This window comes from Cyprinus carpio, chromosome A9, assembly GCF_018340385.1.
Source record: "Cyprinus carpio isolate SPL01 chromosome A9, ASM1834038v1, whole genome shotgun sequence".
Classification (NCBI taxonomy): domain Eukaryota; kingdom Metazoa; phylum Chordata; class Actinopteri; order Cypriniformes; family Cyprinidae; genus Cyprinus; species Cyprinus carpio.
This window is the reverse complement of record NC_056580.1, coordinates 12,479,957-12,503,387: the sequence shown is the minus strand read 5'-3', so window position 1 is coordinate 12,503,387 and position 23,431 is coordinate 12,479,957. Positions and strand designations below refer to the sequence as shown.

General features: G+C 36.3%; 2 protein-coding genes across 11 annotated transcripts; one reads left to right on the top strand and one right to left on the bottom strand.

Moving 5' to 3' along the window:
• Window positions 1-393: 393 nt before the first annotated feature.
• LOC109064376 (lambda-crystallin-like) lies at window positions 394-10,787 on the bottom strand. The gene is made up of 8 exons (XM_042763519.1): window positions 10,645-10,787; window positions 10,017-10,124; window positions 9,498-9,624; window positions 8,289-8,450; window positions 6,482-6,676; window positions 2,196-2,304; window positions 1,255-1,361; window positions 394-1,079 (listed from the first exon to the last, which is right to left on the bottom strand). The coding sequence occupies exons 1-8, from the start codon at window positions 10,683-10,685 to the stop codon at window positions 981-983; spliced, it is 948 nt and encodes a 315-aa protein (XP_042619453.1). The 5' UTR covers window positions 10,686-10,787; the 3' UTR covers window positions 394-980.
• LOC109064421 (intraflagellar transport 88 homolog) lies at window positions 10,786-23,427 on the top strand. 10 transcript variants are annotated; one of them, XM_042763509.1, is made up of 31 exons: window positions 10,786-10,888; window positions 11,504-11,590; window positions 11,675-11,737; window positions 11,833-11,892; window positions 12,225-12,278; window positions 12,363-12,426; window positions 12,576-12,645; window positions 12,773-12,863; window positions 12,941-13,045; window positions 13,126-13,228; window positions 13,333-13,447; window positions 13,561-13,792; window positions 13,922-13,992; window positions 14,076-14,162; window positions 14,919-15,018; window positions 15,195-15,200; window positions 15,427-15,513; window positions 15,646-15,832; window positions 15,958-16,066; window positions 16,238-16,388; window positions 16,925-17,040; window positions 17,122-17,174; window positions 17,262-17,327; window positions 17,411-17,517; window positions 18,777-18,837; window positions 19,272-19,331; window positions 19,439-19,468; window positions 21,035-21,079; window positions 21,425-21,472; window positions 22,488-22,601; window positions 22,972-23,427. In XM_042763509.1, exons 1-31 carry the CDS (start codon window positions 10,835-10,837, stop codon window positions 23,091-23,093), a joined length of 2,718 nt encoding a protein of 905 aa, XP_042619443.1. In that variant the 5' UTR covers window positions 10,786-10,834; the 3' UTR covers window positions 23,094-23,427. The 10 variants fall into 10 exon arrangements, 9 of the variants coding, with proteins under 9 accessions (XP_042619443.1, XP_042619444.1, XP_042619446.1 ...); XM_042763511.1 differs by having other exon boundaries at window positions 10,844-11,146; XM_042763510.1 differs by lacking the exon at window positions 15,195-15,200 and having other exon boundaries at window positions 10,788-10,888.
• The last annotated feature ends 4 nt before the right edge of the window (window positions 23,428-23,431 follow it).

The window sequence follows — 23,431 nt, the reverse complement described above, 5'->3', positions numbered from 1 at the left end:
GTAAGTAGTTTTTTTGCGCTTTTTTCTTTCCTAAACTCATGTTCTTTTACTTACATTAGGTTAATACTTACATTTAAATGTAAGTATAATTCAGTAAAGTTTAGTCCCACTAATAATCGGTCTCTGCATTATTTAACAAAATATCAACCCAAACAGTAATTGGAAGAAATATAGCTACAAACAATTTTCGAGCAAAACATTTAACAAAGATAAGTTTAATAGGTTTTAAAATATAATTTTCATTCTTAATGTGATGTACTACACCAGCTACAAACAATTTTCGAGCAAAACATTTAACAAAGATAAGTTTAATAGGTTTTAAATATATTTTTACTACACCAGTGTACTCTGCTGGGACACCTAGACTAAAAATCACCTTGACACCAGTCAAAGTCATTGTTAGTTCATCTGAGAAAAACATCATTTATTTGCATCTGACACCTGGTTTGACATATTAAGACATTCATACATCTCAAGTTAAGTGTCCAAATACTTGTTGGGCTCATCTTAGGTATGAGATTAATTCATAAATGTCCAATGAGGAAGTTAAAAGTCAAAATACAATTCATTTTTAATTGCGTGTATTTTCCAGCAGGAAGCATCAGAATTTCCTTATGCTGAGTCAAACACTCATTGGGGTGGATCAAGAAAAGGGCTTTCCCCTTGGAGATTGTTTTCATTTTCTCTTTAATTGTGAATTTCACATTACACTTATCATGAGCAAGAAAGTGCTATAGCGGTTTCAGTGAAACAAGTATTTGTCACAAATCCTACACCTAAAAATACTGCTAATGCATTATACAAATTCAATTCATAATTAAATGAACCCTAAAGCCATTTCTGAAGTTAACTTTTGTTTCAGTAATTTTCTTCTTAATCAGTCATATTCTGTTGCCTGGAAGGGAAATATTTAACAAAGGACAACAATGGCTCAGATGATCCATAACCAATTCCATTTAGATATTTTATGGACTACAGCCTCATTTCTTCAGCTTAGCTAGTTCCATCAGCAGTTGATCTCTTCTCTCTCTCCGGACTGTGAGGTGCTGCTGTTCAGCAGGGATCAGCTCACAGATCTCCTAAAGTACATGATAAAATCTTTCATTTTATAATGATTACAAAAATGATAAACAAACAAAACAAACAACAATAAAACAATAATGGTTATTTGGGAAATCTGTCCAATTTAAGATTTCTAAAGCAACCATTTCAAGAGATATTCCACTAATTATTAATTATATTGATATTGCTTACTTTTACAATTCTAGCTGCTGGCTCTCCAGAAAAGTCTGGAACAGGCCCAAAAGTATTAAGAACCCTCTTCATGCCCTCAGTGTAGCGCTGGAGATAGTCTTCCATACCTGGACAGACAAAACAATAAAAATGTGGTTTTGCATGTCTACAATACAGTAGGAACACAGTAGACCATAAAAGGTCTGATATTTTTCACAACTCTTTATGAATAACTCTGACACAAAAAGTATAATCAATTTGGAACAGTGTCCAAAATGACTCAGCATATAAAGTTACTGGCTTTTTGTTTTGTAACAGAGTTTTCAAGCATGAATTGAGTAGCTCCTCATCTGAAGGGCATGAGTTCTTTTAGAAGGGCTCTCAGAAGATAAGATGTGCACCAGTGAAAGTTCAGCCACAGTTCTTCGCTTACAGTTTCCAAGAACCTGTGCCATTACAGCAATGGAAGAAACCAGGGTGAAACTCTTGCGTTTACAGGGGGGCTTTATCACCACATTGAGAGCACTGTAGCACCTCACTCACAGTACAAGGAGGCAGGGCTGAGAATAATAACTCATCTGTCATCATCAAACATTAATACTGGTGTCACATGGCAAAGCACATTTCATAGGGGGAGCGGGGTCATCCTACAGATTTCACACTGCCTTCTGATTTTCACAGTGAACATGAGATCTCTTCAAAACACATGCACATTTACACACTTTAGTGTTTGTTTCAGTTTCTTTCACAGTCTGTCTCTTGCACACACATACTTAAGGTCATGTGAGATGGATGGTAATTGAAACAGTAACAGGTTTTCACAGACTGATATTTTGATGCCCCAAGCACCACACCAAATTTTTCTTCCATGCATGATGAAAACAAAAACTTCTCAGTGCTTAAATACAAAATTTCATTATGACATTTTTTTTTAAAACTACATGGGTTAATAGGTAGCTTGCCTTCTGGTGCATTGAGATGCATGGTTTCAATGGGACCTATAAAAGCGTAGCGCATGCCCAAGCCCTCAGACATCACCAGATCAATGTCCTTCACCGAAATCACTCCGTCCTGGATGAGAAGAAAGAGAAGTTCATCTGGCAAGTCGCACTGTATTACACGCTTGGATGAAAGACAATGTTTCTAAAAGTGGTTTACTGATGTTCTGATCTTCTAATCCTAAAAGCTTCCTGCTTAGTAGTTTGTCCAGCCAACAAGGTTTGGTCCACCTGATTGAGAGGAAAATTGAGGTTGCCCCCCTTTTGTCCCATCTGAAGAGCACTATAGCCGCTCCCACTGTATTGGGTTTCCCTTATCATTTAATTCAGTGTCCTCTGAACAATGGGATGGTGTGGCAGGGGAAGGTGAGTGTGGTTGTGCCAGGCTTTGAGCCCACTTTGCACTCATATTACCTGTGGCTACAGATACCTGTAGCCTGACTGTGCTGAAATCAAAGCTTGGATACAGAACGGGCATTGGGGGATGAGTTTAGGAGGGGGACAGGGTAGTCTTTGTTCATTTCCTGCACGCAACAACGAGGCTGTTATCTCGGTGTCGCCAGGCTGGGGAAACCGAGAAAAGAGGCCTTTCCTCTACGGTAATTACCAGGGGCAGCCATTAGCTTTCCCAGCAACTCTACTTTCCAGAGCTGGCTCTCTCTCAAAAAGCCGCCTGAACTCAGAGAGGAAGCATGAGTGGATTTGAGCTGCAAATCTGGTGTTTGGGGCATCATCCAAACCTTAAATGTTCCTTATCATAACCCCCCCCCCCAACAAAAAAAACAAAAAAACTAACCTCTTTTTACCTAAATAAAACAACTAATTTAAAAGAACACAAGAGGCAAGTCCAGGAAAACATAAGTCTGTAAGTATAAAATCTATAGAACTCAATTTTCAAAAATCGTATGAGAGGCTTACGGAAAGCCTAAGGCATCTTTACACCAAGGACTTAAGGCTGCTCAGTGCCTGCTCAAAATTCAGCATAAAGACATAATGCCATATAAAAGCCAGACTAAATTATGCCTTCTGAGCCACTTTAGAGTCATAAAGACTCCTAAATGCCACTTCAGAAGTGCTTCTCTGCCAGCTTTGCAGTGTAAGAAAAGGAATAGTTCATCCAAAAAGGAAAATTCTATTACTTACTCACCCTCAATTTGTTACTAACCTCTACGAGTTTCTTTCTTCTGCTGAACACAAATGGTTGATGCCTCCACTGACTTCCAAAGTATTTTTTCACCAGGTTATAGACGTCAGTACTGTTTGATGATGGAATTCTCATTTTTGAGTGAACTATCCCTTTAAGCATTAATGGTATTATGAACATCAGCTCAAACTGGATTTTGAGCTACTAAACAATAATAAAATGTCTGTGGGCGTAGTTTTAAACTTAGATGTAACAGTTAGGTATTTGGGCCCATGACAACAACATGAACAGCTCAAACATCTCATAATTCAACACAGTGAAGCATTAATAAACTCAAATAATATAATGCGAAATAAGACTTTTAAACTGAACAAACGTGATGCAACATTTAACAAGCAACAGTCCCAGGTGGACACAAAGGGTCTTTGAACAATATTTAACTTATGTAAAACCAGCTTATGTAATTACTTCTTTTAGTTATCTAAACAAAAAAAAAAAAAAACAGTATGCATTAATCAGTTTGCATGCTGGTTTAACTGGTTCATCAACATGGCTTCTTTTAAAGCTCCATGTGACATAACCTTTTAAAAGCTCAGACAGTATCTGCCTACAATTAAAAAGGAGGAGAGGTATTTCTGTCATTTAGAAGTTGACCCAAACCCGGATATGGATTTGTGCCTCAAATGGTGCATGTTTAATTTAGAAATGTAACTTTTCCTTCTGACTGTAAGGAAATTACAAGACTTGGAAAATTATGTCATGATCTCTTATAAGAAATGCCATAGAAGTTGTGAAATTGTCTCTAAAAACAAAAGCAGAATGGACAGGATACTTTATTGGACACACTGTACGTGCATCTGTAACCAGTTTAAAAAAACAAATTTGACACAAGTGGTTCAAATTTTTACCTCTCAAATGTCACCAACTGTGATTAAGTCACAGCATGTTCTTATGTTTTAAAAACACGAGGGCTTTTTCTTTTGTAAGGAACCTCTGTTTTAGCTTTACTTTATTGAGAATGATCTTCTGGGGTTTTCCTGATATGTCAAACTACTGAAAAAAAATAAAAAATTAAATTAAATTCAGTCATCATTTACCTATTTGTCTTTTTTCTGCTCACTGTTATTATATGAAAAAGTGTAGTATGAACATTCTGCTAAATATATTCTTTTTTGTTCCACAGAAGAAATCGTGCAGGTTTAAAACAACATACTGTAAGGGTGAGTGAAAAATTATATTAAGTGATAATGAATCCATGCAATTATTCACAAAGAGATTATTGTTTTATTCATAAATGGTTTGGTTTATCTGTTATTTATGTAGGAAAGAAGTATGTAGACACCCCCTCATAAATAACGGGTTTGGCTATTTCAGCTTCCCCCATTACTAACAGTGGATAAAATGAAGCATGCAGTTATTTAAGTTTTGGACATACTTTAGGATTATTTGATATGCCAATAGCAAACCAGCCCCCATCACCCAACACCAGTACCTGACCTCACTCACGTTTGTGCCTGAATGAGACCAGCTTGTAGAAAACCTTCCCAGAATCTGTTAGAGAGGGCTACTAACTATTAAATGTTTTAGATAAACTTTAACATTTTTTTTTTTATTAAATGCTCACAAGTACATGAATATGGTGTTTGGGTGTCCATATTAATTTGGACATGTAGTGTATTATGGTGACTAGTTTTTGAGTATCTGTCAGAGCATTAACTGCTGTTGTATGTGGCCTCTACCCCGACCCATATAAAGCTCTCCAGGGACCAAATACAAAAAACACAATGTCATATTGCCAAAAAAAAAAAAAAAAAAAAAAAAAAAAACACAATTTCAACAAAATGGGTAACTGATGTTTTTATGTACGACTGGCTAAAACTAGTTAGGATTAAGGGTTCTGACCTATGAACTTTGCCATTATGCATATTAATAAAAACAGGTTTGTGATGATGCCTCCATGATACATCCTGGACAGAACACACAATTTTGTGTTTCATCTTTAAATGTCAATTACTTGACTGAATAATGAACAGTCACTCTAAAAATAAGTTCAAAGTGAGGTGTCCATTGTTTGTGTAAGTGCTTTCTTGACTCTGCTTTTTGTTCATGCTTGTGGGCAGTGCCGAGAAGGGTTTGGTTTTTAAAGTGGATCTCCTAACTCTACCCCATGTTCATTTGATACACTGTAATACAGGTGTACTGCCTAACCAGGACAAAACCACCAGTATGAGGAAAGATACAGTAAGCTGGCTGTTCTAAAAGTTTCTCAAGAGAAACAAAGAAAAGAGATTGTTTTTTTCCCCTTCTCTCAATTGGTCATTTGTAAACATAGTGCGATAAGACTATGGATGTTGCAATGCTTTCCATTTTAACAAATACAATAGTCTCTGTTCATTCATTCCTTTCTCTAATTTCACTTTACTTTCTTTCTAAAAACAGAGTGTAACAGAGACATGAAAAAATTTTAATTCTGTCATCATTTACTCACCAGACAGGGGCTGGTGCCCACTGACTTCCATAGTATGGAAATATAAATAAAAAACTAAATAAATAAACAGCTTCATTTGTTAAATAAAATTGTTTAGAATTGAATTCTATTTTTAAACTGACAACTATTTTAGTATGCACTACCATTCAAAAATTGGGGGCTTGTATTTTTGTAATTGTAATTTTATTTATTTATTATTATTTATTTTTTTAAATATATATTTTTGTGGAAACTAATACTTTTGTTCTGGATTCTTTGATGAATAGACATATCAAAAGAACAGAATTTATTTGAAATAGTAAACTTTCGTAACAATCTAAGTCTTTGCTGTCACTTCTGAGCAATTTAATGCATCCTTGTTGAACAAAAGTTCACAAAATTTCTTTCAAAAGAATAAAGAAAAAAACATTTTTACTGACCTCAAACATTTGAATGGTAGTGTACATATAATAAATATAATAAAACAGTCTACTATTGCTTATATTATCTACTATTTATAGAATTATTTTGTTAATGGCTTTGAACACGGTTGGAACAGGTACAGTAGGTGGTCAAAACATTATGCACTATAACCATGACTCTAATTGATATGTGGTTTAGTATCATGGCTCAACCAACCTGAACCAACCTCCAGGACTCGGCTATGATGGCATATTGAACACGGTTCAATGCGAAACCATCAATCTCCTTGCTGAGCCGCACAGGTGCCTGTCCGACATCCGTCATCAGTGAGTAAGCAACATCCATCACAGCAGGCAGTGTTTCGGGGTGTGGCACCAGTTCCACCAGACGCACATAGTAGGGCGGGTTTACCTGTGAGGTTCAAAACAAGAAGGAAATGACATCAGTTTATCTGCCCCCAAACACAGACAAAGCACTATACCAATACCAATGTGTTTACCAGAGCTAGAGATAATGGCCTTGTATTGAAATTCTTTCCCTGAATATGAAGGTCTCTCTGACTAAATATCTGACCACAAATGCTTGGCATTCATGATTAAACATTCACTAAATGCAGGTGAAGGAGAACTATTTGCCTCACACTGCTCTGAAGGACAACACGACCAGCAAGACCTTTCTGCTCATGAGATCAGAGTGGAATTTCCATTAAGCATGGAAGGATTCAAAGTCCAGTAAAGCCTTCTTGGCCTAAACATTTATCTCCATTCTTCACTACAGGCTGCTGAATCAGGGCTGGGAAGAAAAACCTGACATGTCCATGTAAATAATGCTTTCATTAAATAAATATAAATAGTAAAACTAAAACCAAAACATGAATGTTGTAAGAACGCTTGAAAATAACAATTGCTATTAGGGGTAATTGCAGAAGTTTACATTTAGGGGGATTTTAGGTTTAGCCCTTAATAAGATCTTAATCAATACCACATCTAGACTAATAATAAGACATATTGGTCTAGATCAGCGTTTCCCAACCAGGGTGCCGTCTGTCGAGAGCAGGGGTGCCATGTAGAAAATCCTGTTTTAATATTTTTAAATTGCTAAAAAGTAAAAAACAAAAAACAAAAAAAAAAACATCTATTATATAATATCCATTTCTGATGTCGCCAAGATGCACCGAAATTCCGGCTGCCGAAAATTAGTTCACCGCTCAGGTTTCACTTTCACGTGGTGTGACGCTCTGCGTATTATCCAGCTCTTTTATTTTATTACTGACTGCTTACTTGTCTTTTTTTTATTCAATTCAAAGTTTGAAATCAAGCTACAGTATCTCGTGCTACTGCAACAAAATGATCCCACTATAAAATCAAAAATACACTGAGTGAGCAAAAATTTGTGAGGTAGCTAGTTATAATGGTAATTAAACAATGTTTACATATGAATAAAAGCCTGCATTACAATTCAACTTCATTAGAAATTAGCCTTCTGATTGCCACCATTGATGGACGAAACAATTTAATATTAAAAATATCTGTATGGCAGTATATACTGCAGATCTTCCCTGCTGTACCGAATATCTATATTTTTCAAAGTATCATATCGAAGTTAGAAATTCAAGTATTGTGACAAAATTACTTTTTTAAGGGTGCCACAAATTTGTGAAAACTTTCAAAGGGTGCCGCCACAAAAAAAAAAAGGTTGTGAAACACTGGTCTAGATACGTTTTGCTTTGAATGGAAGATGTTGCGGGTTCAAAGCAAAGCCAAAATGTATGCACTGTTATACGCATATGAAATGGATTGTCAAACATACTGTCAATCTTTTTTATTTTAAATCAGAGTTTATTTCTTTTTGCATCATAATTTCTTTTAAAAAAATGTAAAATGCCTAAAAATTAAATTTGAGTCTCACCGTTTCAATGTCGCCTCAAACTTGTGTACCCCCACAGTGTATATATATATATATATATATATATATATATATATATATATAATAAAATCTTTCACGGACTATAAATATAACTCACCGGATGAGAAATGATGCACCGAGTTCGGTTCTGGACACAAGAGAACACGTTGCTTGGCATCAGGCAGGAAGTGGAGCTGCTGAGAATCACGCTTTCTGTGACAAGATTCTCCACCTCATGGAAGACAGAATGCTTTGCTTCCAGGTCCTCAAATACACACTCCTATTCACAGAAAACACAGAGGACAAGAGCAGTTGATGGTCAACAATATAGCAAAGGGACTGTATGAAATGTACTATAATTAAATCTGTAGCAAAAAAGTTTTCCATAAGAGCACAGAAAGAAACAAGAAGGAAATTCAAGAGCGAAAAAAATGAATGACAGTGGAATGTGCTGAAAAAAAATGACCTGAATAGTTTTAGAAGACCTCAACTTCCCAATGCTGATAAAACAAACAGGAATATTCACTCATTGATTCTTTAGTAGAAAAACTTTTTAGAAGTCAGAGTTGCAATGAAACTGAAGTGATGACAGATATTTTCTTCCACATTGAGACGTACATACAAAATGACTGGAAATCATTTACAATAAGATCTATAACATGCATTAAGAAAATGAGTGAAGTGGATTTTCACTTAATGCTGACTTTAAGAATGTGAAGATTTCAGAAAAAAAAAAACATTAGAGAACAAATCATAAGCACAAAAACTGCTAAAATAAATATAATGTTAAATAATGGTATAATATCGCCAATACAGCAGTGCAAATACAGTAGTATCAGCAGCACAAACCAGAACCATGCGTCATTAAATGCTGACATCATCATAACTGGGACAAACAGAAACCATCAGCTGTCACTGAACGTAGTACACAGGAAAAAATGCGTGATCAGATCATCCATCTTTATTTAAGAAAAAAAAAGCACTTTCCAATAGCAAACAGTGGCTTGGCTCCTAAGTGTTCAATACATTTTAATAATTAAACACGGGTGCAACTCCAATAGTTAATCACATTAGTGAGTACTTTGTTTGATCAGATTTGTTGGTGTGTTAGTAAGGTTTAATTCATGGAGTGTTCAAACCGTTTCAGACGTAAAACCACAGATAAGTCTTTTGGTTCCATGTGATTTGTAATGTTGCTTTTTCTTCTCCTCACATGAGATACTTTTGTTCCATACAAATCAGGGAGATGTTTATCCTCTGTTTCCCAGTTACAGTTTTGGGTCAACAGGAAGTCATCTCCATTTAAGGGGGAAACCATAAACCATACCTGGACAAAGAAAGCTCCCTCTAGGGCCTGCTGCAGGTCATCGTGACTGCTGAGTAGACTCAACTGCTGTGCAGCTGTGAGATTTCCTCTCAACATTTTGGCTCGCTGAAGCTCCTCAATCTGTTTCCTGCTCACACACAAAAACACAGCTTTCAGCTTAAAATTTACTAGCAATTTCTGAGTGAAGTTTGTTCCTACACCTATTTTTTTACATTGTAATTTCATATCTAGGAAACAGAATGCCCTACAACTCCCTCTGGTGACAGAAGAAGAGAATCAAGGAAGAGGGTTATTTAACACAACATAAACAGATATGGAAAGACAGTACCAATATGCTTTAGAAAACTTTAATTTGTGCATACTTTTTTCCTTTTTTGTTCCTCAAATCATTGGTTTATGTAGGTTGTGCCCTCAAAATGGGTCACAACCTGCTCAGACAGAAGTTGAGCAGTGGTGCTAAAGGGAGATAATTTGACTGAGGGGTCTTCAGTTCATTTTTCTTTCCTGTTTTGCACTGACCTGATCTCTGTGATGGCCCCTGATGCTTGTCCTGGTTCGTTGTCATAGATCTTGACCTTGTATCCTCCACTCAGGAACACCATGGCCCAGGAGCGGCCGATCAGCCCACTTTATGATCCCACATACCATACATTAGGAAAAAGAGACAGCATTGTAAATAAGTCAAATATAAATAGAGAACAAGTAGTCCGTTAACATTAGTGAAAATCAATGCATTATCTACATAAAGTGAGGAACATGTCTGAGTCTACTTAAACAGAAACTTTAATATTGCAAAGAACTTTAATGCAGGACAAATATTAATTCAAGGTTTAAAGACTTTGATAACCATGCATGAAAAATAAATAAAAATCCTATAAAATAGTCAGAGTAATAACCTTCAACTCAATAACCTTATTTGCAAATGACAAACCTGCCAAAAAATGTCAAATAAGCGCAAATACCGACTCACGTGCTCATTTTATATTTGTCATAAATCATTGCACTGTTCATTTTTTCACATGAACTGTTCTGATATGGAGTAATATTTTTTTTTCTTTTTCTCAGAAGAGTTCAAAGTGCACTCAGAAATTCTCTTATGCAATCTCTGCCAAAATTGACAGACCGACTTAAACATGGAAACTCTCACCTTCCGACAACAGTAATAATCTTTCCTTTTAATGAAGTCATCGTAATCTCGTTTACAAATGTCAAAACTCAGCTAACGTTACTTTACAGGAGCCCCAACATCAGACTTCAGGTTATGCGCAGTTGCGCACGAAAGACAGGCGGAGCTACGGCGTCCCGCACGCGCCTAAACACATCAGGACTTTTACAGAATGATAACTCCTTGGATTGGAGCGCAGAAGACGATCATACGTACATTTAGAAATATAATAAAAATAAAATAAAAAACATAGACGCAAATATAATCAGTGAAATAACCAATAGCGAAACAGAGTTAAATCGCCAGTGTGTAGCGTACGGTAATCCGCTTCTGTATCCTAGCAACAGCCGTTGTGTTGCTCATTAGCGTAGTTAGCGAGCTCTAGCTGCTGTTGGGCTACATACACGGTTTTTCGGGATATTTCAATGTAATACGGCTATTATTTTGCACTTTTTTTCAGCAAGCAAACTGATCTGTTATCCAGGTAAGTGAAACGATCATAATAATTCACAACCTCAGATGTTGTGTACGTGATACGTGGTGTGGTCGCGAACTAGCCATGCAAACGAACTTGTGCTCTGTGTTGTCAGGCTATAGTTTTTATAGAGTAACTCGCATATTAATTCAAAAATAATCCCTAAAAGTTGTAAGAGTTGCTTCTTTTATTTCTTGTTTTATAGATGTTCGCACTGTAGCTATAGTTTGGAAAAAGTGTCTGCATTGTTGCCTGAAAAAAGGCATTAGCCTTCTATTTTTATAATTAATTAGCCTATTTATTAAACATATTGACAAATATAGCAATCATATCAAAAGACTTGCATGAGTTTTTGTTTTGTTTCAGATGGAGAACGTGCATCTTGTCCCAGAGGAAGAGGAGGATGATTTGTACACTGGCTACAATGATTACAATCCGACTTTTGACGGAGAGGTGCACAAATACTTAGACCTTAGACATGCATTTATTGAATTTCATAATTTGCTTTTATGCATCATGATTTTGCTGTCCCTGCAGGACCTTCACAATGATGAGGGCTTTCAGCAGGCAGTCAGGACTAGTCATGGCAGAAGACCACCAGTGAGTTATATAGCACCTGCTAATTAAGCTGCTGTATAAAACGTCAAGCACACCAGAAATAATAGACACTAAATTTATTTATTAAATATTTTTAGATGACCGCAAAATATCCTGGCACTGCCATTGGAGGGCGACCGATTGGAACAGCTTATGGGGTAAGTAAAGCATATGGATTTACACTGAATGAAAATTCAATAGCTTAAGTTAGAATGATAGCATGTTAGAATGTGCAATGTCTCATAATCAGGAAGACAGCTGTCAGGGCAGGAAAGGTGAAGGTCTCCAAGAGGTGAGAGATTAGACCTATACAGTCAGAATCAGGACGGTCCAATCTAATAGCTAGGAAAATAAACACATTCTGGTTGACTGTATTGACTTCATTTCATGTTTCAGTGAGGGATTGTGAAGCTGTTTGCCAGATGTTTGTAGTATATTGATGCTGTTTATTTTCCTTTTATGTCTATGTATTTCTGATGTTAATATCTAGTCTCGGATACCTGTTGGCACTGCTATGGGAAGGCCTATGACTGGAGCTGTTCAGGTGGGATAAATCTCTTGCTTATTTGCCCTTTATGTCATATGCAATGAAGTTTTATACATTTTTCTATTTTTGTGTGTTGTACAGGATGGTGCAGCTCGTCCCATGACTGCAGTACGAGCAGCAGGATATTCGTCTTCTATAGCTAGAGGTACTTTCACACCTGAAACCCATTAACACATGTGCTGTCCAGACACATTATGCTTGAAATATACTTACCGTCTCATAATGATATTTGATTCATACATTTTAACTTCTGAGTATGATAGGTTGTTTCATTTTAATTGTTTGAATTTCCAGGCTCAGTGTTTGATCCACTGGGACAAGCAAAAGGACCGGCCCCTCCATTAGAAACAAGGAATGAAGACACGTATGCATCCCTCTGCTTTCATAGTGCTTGAGAAGCCATTGAGAAGTTTTGTTTACTAGGTCCCACTTGACATCTTTAGTTTTACTCTGAGATGTACACTTTTGGGTCTAATAGTTTTCTCGTTCAGTCCAGAGGAGAAGATAAAGATCCTCGAAAAGAAGGTGAATGATTTGATAGAGGAGAGCTGTCTCGCTCATGCTCGTGGGGATCTTCAGCTGGTAGGTATAGCTTTATAACTGCTTTAAGTGATTTTATAGAATTGACATTTATATGACGAGTTATCTTTTTTCTACAGTCTTTAGAGAAAGCCAAGGAGGCTGGCAGGAAGGAAAGGGCTTTGGTGAGACAGAGAGAACAAACAGGCACTGCAGACCACATCAATCTGGACCTGACCTACTCCGTAAGTTCATTGCTCCATATAAAAATACATGTCTTGACTGAAAACCGAAAGTTCACGTGACTCTTTTATGCTTTGTTTAGGTGTTATTTAATTTAGCAAACCAATATGCCAATAATGACATGTACACCGAGGCCTTGAACACTTACCAAGTCATTGTGAAGAACAAAATGTTCAGTAATGCCGGTAAGCAAATTTCAAGCATGTTTTAAAATATCTCAAATTCACTCCTCTTTGATATAAGTGCGTTTCTAATATCAGGTTTTCTGTTACTGCTTACCCTACTATAGGACGATTGAAAGTGAACATGGCAAATATCTATTTCAAGCAAAAGAACTACACAAAGGCAATCAAATTTTACCGCATGGCTTTGGATCAGATCTCAAATGCCCACAATGCAATGAGGTCAGTACTTGTAGTTGCATATGCTGTGTGAACTGTTTTGCACCAATCAATTTATGCAGGTCTTGGGCAATTTGATGTGTTTTTCAACATTCAACGTTTATCTTATTATGTAGGATCAAGATCATGCAGAACATCGGAGTTGTGTTCATACATATGGGCCAGTACTCCGATGCCATCACATCCTTTGAGTACATCATGAGTGAGAGCCCCAACATAAAGACAGGCTTCAATCTCATCCTATGTTACTATGCCATTGGAGACCGTGAGAGGATGAAAAAAGCTTTTCAGAAACTCATTTGTGTGCCTCTCGGTATTGATGATGATGACAAGTATATCCCTCCAAATGTGAGTGTATAGTTCAAGTCCTTGTTAGTCATATATTTGAACTGAATTCTGTCTTATTTTTAATTTAATTTTTTATTTATTAATTTATTAATATTTAATTTATTAATTTATTAATTTTATTTATTTTAGGATGACCCTCATGCAAACATGGTGATTGAGGCTATAAAGAACGATAAGCTTCACCAAATGGAAAGGGAGAGGTATTATAATGTATTAAACATTCTGTTGGATCTATAATACTTCAGAATTTTTTTCAGTTTTTTTGTTTCGTTTTTCCTTCTAGGAAAGCACTAGCAGAAAAATACATTATGACCTCAGCCAAGCTTATCGCTCCAGCTATTGAGTCGTCATTTGCAGCTGGGTTTGACTGGTGAGTTATTTATAATTCTGTTCATAAGTTTGGGTCATTCTTTTCATCAAAGAATCCTGAAAACAATTGCTTTTAACATTGACAACAATATTAAATGTTTCTTGCACAGCAAATTAGCATATTTAAAATTATTTTTGAAGAATCGCTGGGTGACTGAAGACTGGAGTAATGGCTGATGAATATTTAGCTTTTCCATCACAGGAATAAATGAAATGTATTTGTTTATTGTTTCAAAAAAAAAAAAAAAGTAACACTACAACAAGGTTCATAAGTTAAAATTAGTTAACTACTTTATTTAACATGAACTAAGCATGAACAATTACAGCATTTATTAATCTTAGTTAATGTTAATTTCAGCATTTACTAATGCGTTATTAAAATGAAAAGCTGTTCTTGTTAACATTAGTTAATGCACTGTGAATTAACATGAACTAACAATGAACAACTGTATTTTCATTAGCTAACATTAACAAAGATTAATAAATACTGTAATAAATGTATTGTTCATTGTTTGTTCATGTAAAATGTATTGTTTATTGTTTGTTCAACATTAACTAATGGAATCTTATTGTGAAATGTTATCACTTGCCAAAAAAAAAAAAAAAAAAATACTTAGCTGAAACTTTGTTATCACTTGCTAGTGTGTGTATTAACAAAAATTATTTATTTTGAATAATTATAATTCATTATTATTAGTTAAGACCATTTATAATAGATTCAACAGATGTCCTAAAGCTAAATTTGGTACTTTTTCAGGTGTGTGGACATGGTGAAAGGTTCACAATACGTGGAGCTTGCCAATGACTTGGAGATCAATAAAGCTATTACATACTTAAGACAGAGGGACTTCAAACAGGTAGATGGGTCCCTGGAGACACACTCAAATTATGTTGCATTTGATATTTAACCACAGAACAGAGCCATATTGCTCTATGTCTGTGTGGAACCCTTGTTTCTGTTTTATAACCCTTTACACATTCAATGGTCCATTTTATTTTGTTTTCTTGCCTGTCCATCTGCATGACTATTGAGGCTGAGGTATGTTTGTGTTGTTGGAGAATGTGTGTGTGTGTCTTTCTGCTGTAGGCCTTGTGTATATTGTGTTGTGTTGCATTGCTTCTGTCATTTCATGTAGCAGCAATTGTAATGTGATGTAACTCAAGTGTATTTAGGTATTATTCACATAAATAATCTACTTATATCAATAATTTCCTTGAAGTCACTATGAATATGCTTAATCGACACAGTTTTATTTTGTTTCCAGGCAGTTGAGACGCTAAAGATGTTTGAGAAGAAGGACAGTCGGGTAAAAAGTGCTGCTGCCACTAATCTTTCTTTTCTTTACTTTTTGGTAAGTACATCACTATAAAGCATTGACCTCAAAAACCTGGTCATTGTTGTATTTATCCCAGTGTGTTATAAGGTTCTCACAGACGTGCTCTTGTTTTGTTGCTTGCATCTGCCTATAATGTGTCTTCTCCAGGAAAAGGATTATGATCAGGCTGACCGCTATGCTGAACTTGCCATGAGCGCCGACCGCTACAACCCTGCTGCCCTCGTTAACAAAGGCAACACAGAATTTGTGAAGGAGGACTATGAGAAAGCAGCAGAGTTTTATAAGGAGGCTCTTCATAATGACTCGTCCTGCACTGAAGCTCTCTATAACTTAGGTCAGCCATCACAAATCACACCACATGAGAAATTCATACTTTAACTTTTCTACACTTAAAATATGTTTCAGCTGACACCAAGATTACAGTTATTTTAAAGCAGAAATCTCTGTATCCTCCTGCAGGTTTGACCTATAAGAGGCTGGGTAGACTGGAGGAAGCCCTGGACTGCTTCCTCAAACTGCATGCTATCCTCAGAAACAGTGCTCAGGTCATGTACCAGCTGGCTAATCTGTATCCTTCTTTAAAATCTGCATGCTATCGTCAGTTTTAATGTGTTTTATTGTTTTAAGGTGTTTTGTTGAATGATTTTTTGTTGTGTTTTTTGTAATTTCAGTTGCTAAGAAATAGAATGACATAAGTATGGTAAGTTTGGTAAGCGTCATATTCCTTAAGCAGCTTTAGATATGAGATGTTGGAGGACCCTCATCAGGCCATTGAATGGCTGATGCAGCTCACAAGTGTGACCCCCACAGATGCTCAGGTGTTGGCCAAACTGGGAGACCTTTATGATAATGAAGGAGACAAGTCTCAGGCCTTCCAGTACTATTATGAGGTAAAAAAAAAGGCCACTGCAAAATATTACATGCTCATTACTCATCAGTCACATTCCAAATGATGTTTGTATGATATGTGCAGGACTAGAAGTGCCACTTAAAAATAAAAACAAGGAATCAATGATGATTTGTTTTATTTCTTATTTTATTTTTATTTTTTACAAATTAATGTTTTTAATAAGAAAGTTGAATTCATGTTTTAAAATGTAGTTAAATGTAACTAATATAATAATAATTAATCTCATTCATTATTAACTGTAATATTTTTAATTATAAAATTACTTGTTTAAATGTATTAATTAATTTCAAATTGCAAAATAAATATGCATATTTACATAATTGTATTTTAATTCATGTTTACAATTTTATTTAAGAAAGCATATAAGACATGCGTAAGTGTCTATAATGCAGATTGCAGTTCAGATTTCAGTGGCTGTTTCATAGGTATTTGACTTACTCTAAAGAAAGGGAACTGACAGTAATAATAATAATTAAAGAAATAATAATTAAATGGTGTTGTTTTTGTTTTTTTCAGTCGTATAGGTATTTTCCCTCAAACATTAGTGTCATTGAATGGCTGGGAGCATATTACATTGACACCCAGTTCTGTGAAAAAGCTATTCAGTACTTTGAGAGAGCTACCCTCATTCAGTAAGTTACTAAATCATATTTATCATGTATATTCTGCATGTATCTGGAGATTTTTATTTTATAACTTTTCATGAATTTCAGACCGACACAGGTGAAGTGGCAGCTGATGGTGGCTAGCTGTTACAGGAGAAGTGGTATGAACTTGACAATAATCAGTTTAAACATAAGCTGTCATCTCGGGGCCTTCAAAATCATGATTCATAATTTTAATTTGTTTTCAGGGAATTATCAGAAGGCACTTGAGACCTACAAGGACATTCATCGGAAATTTCCTGAAAATGTTGAATGTAATGTGCTCGGCAGTTGTTTTATTTTGATTTTCTGTGCCCATCTAGTGGCTCTGCATCTCATGTCATTATCTATCGTCCAGGTCTACGCTTCCTAGTCAGGCTGTGCACAGATATGGGACTAAAAGAGGTGCAGGATTATGCCACCAAACTCAAGAAAGTTGAAAAAATGAAGGAGATCAGAGAGCAGGTACCCTGATTTCTCTCATACTGTTTATATTATGGCTTCTTTTGCTTCCTTACAGGGATAGTTCACCCAAAAACAAAAATTTGATGTTTATCTGCTTACCCCCAGGGCATCCAAGATGTAGGTGACTTTGTTTCTTCAGTAGAACACAAATTATGATTTTTAGCTCCAGTCGTTGCAGTCTCTCAGTCGTACAATGCATGGCAAATGGTAACAGAATCTATGAGAGTAAAAAAACATGCACAGACAAATGCATATTAAACCCTGCGGCTCGTGACGATACACTGATGTGTAAAGACACAAAACAATCGGTCTGTGCAAGAAACTGAACAGTATTTATATCGTTTTTATACCTCTTATTCACACAATGTCCGAACTGTGAGAACTCTTGTGAATGCGCTTCTCAGCAGCAGGTGCCTGAGACATCATCTTCTTCTTGCTTACTTTATGGTGCATTACAATGGCCCATTGACACTCTATCTACAATCTCAATTAGGAGTGTCAATGGTCCACTTGAGAGATAGGTGGCGGTAATGCACTTATAAGTCTGCGATCCGCCATAAGGCAAGCAAGAAGAAGATGATGTCTCACGCGCCTGCTGCTGTGAAGTGCGTTTACAACAGTTCTAACAATTCAGACATTGTGTGAATCAGAGGTAAAAAAAAAACCCTGATATAAATACTGTTCAGTTTCTTGCACAGACCGATTGTTTTGTGTCTTTACACATCAATGTATCGTCACGAGCTGCAGGGTTTAATTTGGATTTTTCTGTGCATGTTTTTTCTCTCTCATAGATTCTGTTACCATTGCCAAGCATTGTACGACTGAGAGATTGCAACGTCTCAGTGTGTACAGTCAGTGTGTTCTACTGAAGAAACAAAATCACCTACATCTTGGATGCACTGGGGGAGATAAACAGATAAGCAGATAAACATCAAATTTTCATTTTTTGGTGAACTATCGCTTTAAATGGATGAAAGTAGTTGAGTTGAAATTAGGAGTGAACAAAAAAACACAACTGTCTCGAAGGATACTCAGGAATGACAGTCTTTAAATCAAGTGTGGAGAGTTTCAAATTTACGAATTTAGAATGAGAGAGAGAGAGATTATCTGTTTCTTCTTCACCTGTTCCTTTAGCCAGGAAACCTATGGTCAATTATTGAGGAACGTGTTTGTTGGACTGTATGTAAACTATTTGAAGCTATACCTTAAAGAAAAGAGCTGGAGGATATTTGACAGCATGCTGTTATTGACGCACACAGAGGGTGAGATCTGGCAGGGACAGCAGTGCTCGAGGCCGCAGGGAAGGCAGCGCTGGCAGTGGTGAGTGGACAGTTTGAACTCAACCTCATCGATCAACCTTTAAAATTAAATACTAGTCATTAACTGAATTCATGCTTCTATAACACTTTTTCCATTGACCTCAACGTGAAATCTATCTCTGTTGGTAAACAGGAAATACTTCACACCTTACGCGCTCTCTCCCTAAGAAACCCAGTGGTATGACTGTAATTCCCCTAATATAGCGTCCAGGTGGACAAGCTTAGTGGAGACTGCTAGTCCTGTGATGTGATTTTTCAAAAAGAGAAACCATGTGTCTTAGACACCCGTTCCCTAAATCAAATGATTTAAAAATTTAAATCCAACAACTTCACTTTAGACTTTTGGTTTGTGATTTTGTTTTGAATTTATAGTGTAATAATATTTTATAAGTATTTTTTATTTTTCCATTCTTGATTTCTCTTCTGGGACATCAGATGTGGATCTCTTGTTAGGTGATGTCCAATTATCAGGTTCAGGCAGTGCCGGGTTCAAAGGTCATGCAGCACACTCATTTTCTAACAAGTGACTGTTATCAGCCTCTTACTGCATCTCACTGCTCTCTTCTTCCAACGCTTTTTTTTCACGTCTTCTAAAACATTAGGATGCAGCTCAAACCCCAAGAAGCCCAGTGGTATGATCACTCCCTGCCTCAGTAGAATAGAGCAGACGTGATAGGAAGCTACTTTATTATGAAGGTGGTTGATTTTATAATGAATTTGATTTGAGTTCTTCATAGATGTAATTTGGCAATAATTCTCATTACTCTGGAAAATAAGAAAAGTAATGGGATTCAAAAGTTTGAGGTCAGTAAGATTTTTTTTCATGTTTCCGAAATAAGTCTCTTATGATCAACAAGGCTGCATTTATTTTTCAAAAGTATAACAGTAAAACTGTAATATTGTGAGAAATTATTACAATTTAAAATAACTGTTTTCTTCTTTTAATATATTTTAAAAAGTTATTTATTCCAGTGATGTATTCCAATATGCTAATTTCCTGCTCAAGAAACATTTCTTATCAATGTTGAAAACAATTTTTTTTTGTCATTAATCACTTTCCCCCATGTTGTTCCAAACCCATAAAAGCTTCATTTGTCTTCGGAACACAATTTAAGATATTTTGGATGAAAACCGGGAGTCTTGTGACTGTCCCATAGACTGCCAGGTAAAATACACTGTCAAGGTCCAGAAAAGTATGAAAAGCATCTTCAGAATAGTTCATCTGCCATCAGTGATTCAACCATACCGTTATGAAGCGAAGAGAACACTATTTTGTACGCAAATAAAGCAAAAATAACGACTTTATTCAGAAATTTGTCTTCTCTGTGTCACTCCACATCAGTGAAGCGCCATTTTGGAGAATCTGTGCTGTACGCTCCTCTGTGTCAGCTGCGCCAAAAGGATATGTTTTCTACATATATTTACGCTTTGATTTGAAAGAAAACAGCGCAGTGGAGTGACACAGAGGAGACAAATTGTTGAATAAAGTCGTTATTTTTGGTTTTATTGGTGTACAAAAAGTATTGTCGTCGATTCATAACGTTAGGGTTGAACCAGTGATGGCAGATGCACTATTCTGACGATGCTTTTCATACTTTTCTGGACCTTGAGAGTGTATTTTACCTGGCAGTCTATGGGACAGTCACAAGGGATTAATGACAAAATTTTCATTTTGGGGTGGAGTATCCCTTTAATATTTTTGTGCAAACAACATTCTTTGAACAGAAAATTCAAAAGAACAGCATTTATTTGAAATAGTAAAGACTTTTACAGTGTTACAAGATATTTCTCTCACTTTTGATCTTGCTGCATAAAATCTGTGCTGTTTTTTTAAAACATTCTATTTTTGATGAAATTTTAGAAGAACATCATTCATTTGAAATACAAGGGTTTTGTAAAATTATAAACTATACTATCACCCACACCCTCGCTGAATAAAAATACATTTCTAAAAAAAAAACACACTACTGACCTCAAACTTTTCAATGGTAGTTTAATTGTTTTACAGCCAGTCAGATAAAGCCTATAGTCACATCCATGAAATCGCTCATATTGGGACAGAACTGAATTTCTCCTCTTTAGAATCTGCATCCTCTTTATATTGTAAGCTTCATCTTCAATTTGTTAGCAATCTGTCATTCTCTTTTATTTTTATTTTTATCTCTGTTATTCTCTGTTCATGGCTGTGCATTTGAAAGGGAGCAGCTCAAGCCCCATCAATACCCCTCCTCTGAGAGCCAGTGGTATGACTACACACTCACACTACAGAAATACATTAGAGGAAGAGCTCACACGCTCCTCCTGTTAAGCTATAAAACAAGCATGGCATTGCATTCTGCTCATTAATAAACTGCTGCCACTGCACCCGTTAGTCAGCTTTGTTACAGATGCCATTCACTCCTCATTCTGCCCTGCAGTCATAACTGAACTCAACATGTAATGCTAACTTTACAGTTTTATTCACAAATACTCTTCATTGTTGTATATCGCAACCTAATTTGTAGGCCTCAGTTCTCTGCTCTCTGTCTAGCCTTTCCACTGTCTCTTCAGAGTTCTGTCTTCTGCTTTTTCCTTTCTTTTCTCTGCAGTTTCTCGCTCAGAAGCTAAGTATAGTCCTGTGCTGGAGCAGGGCAGAGGTATGTACTGTATTTCACTATGCAGTTTAGATGGTCAATCCTCTGGATGATTAAACACAAAAATCTCATAGCTGCAAGCTTCATGGAAAACTTCAAACCCAGTTGCCTAATCCATATGTCAAAATGATTTTGCAGTGCCTGTAGTTCCCCGTAATGATACAGCGTCCAAGGACATAAATTCAATCACAGCACAATAGAGAGCAAACATATGCCAAAACCACTGTTTCCAGGGAATATCCCACTCTCAATGACAAGAGTGTTTCCAGCAACTTCTTTCTGTTCGCAAAGCACTGAGTGCATATAAACCAGTGAAATATTTCACAAGTACACTCCTGAACAACATTATCCCAGTATCAGAGCGCTTGCTCGCAATGTTTTCTTACTGTACCCTTCTGAAGATGTTTTTATGAATACAAACAGTAGAAGTACACAGAGGCAGTGTTTATTTAGCTGTATGTGATATGTGGCAAAGTGTTTATTTTGATTCTGGCTTGATTCCTCAGTTAGGTGCACATGGTAGAAAAACTACTGTATGTCAGCGAAAGGTTTTTCATTTTAATGCCTTTGTGTTTTGTCGCTGGGATGTTTAAAGATCCCATAGTTACCTGCCTGCCAGACTCCAGTCTCACATCTGCCCCTCGGTACTCTGTTCCAGTCATCACAGCTGAGATGTGAAATGCAGCTGTGTGCCATTGTCTTTATGCACCAAAAATGCTTTCCATAATGCAAGTCATATGGTTGCAGAGTGAACTCACTTTAATTGGGATTCTAGTGTCACATAACCTTTGCTTCAAGTGCAAGCTGGTGCTGTTGTTTTTCATGCTTTTTGTTTTATCAGCATTCTAAGTTTTGTTTCGTCATAGCGTTTAAGCATGGCTTACAATGCCAATGGTTTCAACTCAAATGCGAATGCCTTGTTTTTTTCTGTTCAGAAGAATCTGAACAGACACTACTGTAAAATAACTCCAGAAATGTTTGCAACTTAAACACTGGCTTTTTGGGTGTTTTCTCTCAGACAGTGGACAGAGCAACCATGGCACCAGTGCTAAGGGTGAGAGGCTTAGCGTTAAACTGAAAACTCTTCCAGGGTCCAATGAGCCGTATGAGGCCAGCACTCAGCAGGAAATAGGTGAGAAACATCACTCATCCGTTTCAAGGAGATTCTTGTCATTGTGACTGATAAACAATCTAATAAGGATAAAATTGTGGTAGAATAATTAATTTTTTAGTAAACAAACATTAGGACATGGCACTAGCGATACCAAGGTTTAATTCTCAGGGAATGTGTGACCTGATGAAATGTACACTTTGAATGCAGTGTGGATAAAAGCATCTGCCAAATGCATACATGTATCATGATAAATTATTACATTTCCATGTTACCTGGCTGGTTTATTTAATAGCTTTAATATGTTTTTCTTTCGTGTGAAGGAAATAAAGCTTCTAGCCTGGTCTGTGCTTATTAAAATGTGTTGATGCCATTGTATTCATCATTTTAGATGCTTCGTATGTTGATCCTTTGGGGCCTCAAATGCAGAGACCAAAAACTGCAGCAAGGAAACGCACTGAGGAAGATGAGTTTGCTGATGAAGAGCTGGGAGATGACTTACTGCCTGAGTGATGTGTGCAATAGTTATCAATTCAGTAGAAAATTTGATACATGTCAAGGCACTACATTTTTCTGTATTTTATAATACTGTATATTTAGCAGTACTAAAAATACCAGTTCTTCATGCCCAGGGATTTTATATCTCATTTCATTATGCTTTACTATATTTTGTAATAGTAGTGCATTGTGTGTGTATATGTATAATTACATTTAGGAAAAAATATAGCTTATCCAAAATTATTTCATTCATTTTGTGCATTGAAATGTAAACATATCAACTTTTGCATGACCTGCATACAGTGAAGCTAAAGACATTGTAAATGAAATATTAAAGCACAGTATAAGACTTT

Bases quoted from the DNA above. Each gene is read 5' to 3' on its own strand.
- LOC109064421 (XM_042763509.1), top strand. From the start codon at position 10,835: ATGATAACTCCTTGGATTGGAGCGCAGAAGACGATCATACGTACATTT. The intron at 13,993-14,075 runs GTATTATAATGT...TTTTCCTTCTAG, and splicing joins CACCAAATGGAAAGGGAGAG to GAAAGCACTAGCAGAAAAAT. The intron at 22,602-22,971 runs GTGAGAAACATC...TCATCATTTTAG, and splicing joins CAGCACTCAGCAGGAAATAG to ATGCTTCGTATGTTGATCCT.
- LOC109064376 (XM_042763519.1), bottom strand. From the start codon at position 10,685: ATGACTTCATTAAAAGGAAAGATTATTACTGTTGTCGGAAG. The intron at 10,125-10,644 runs GTGAGAGTTTCC...GGGATCATAAAG, and splicing joins ATTATTACTGTTGTCGGAAG to TGGGCTGATCGGCCGCTCCT. The intron at 1,080-1,254 runs GTAAGCAATATC...CATGTACTTTAG, and splicing joins CAGCAGCTAGAATTGTAAAA to GAGATCTGTGAGCTGATCCC.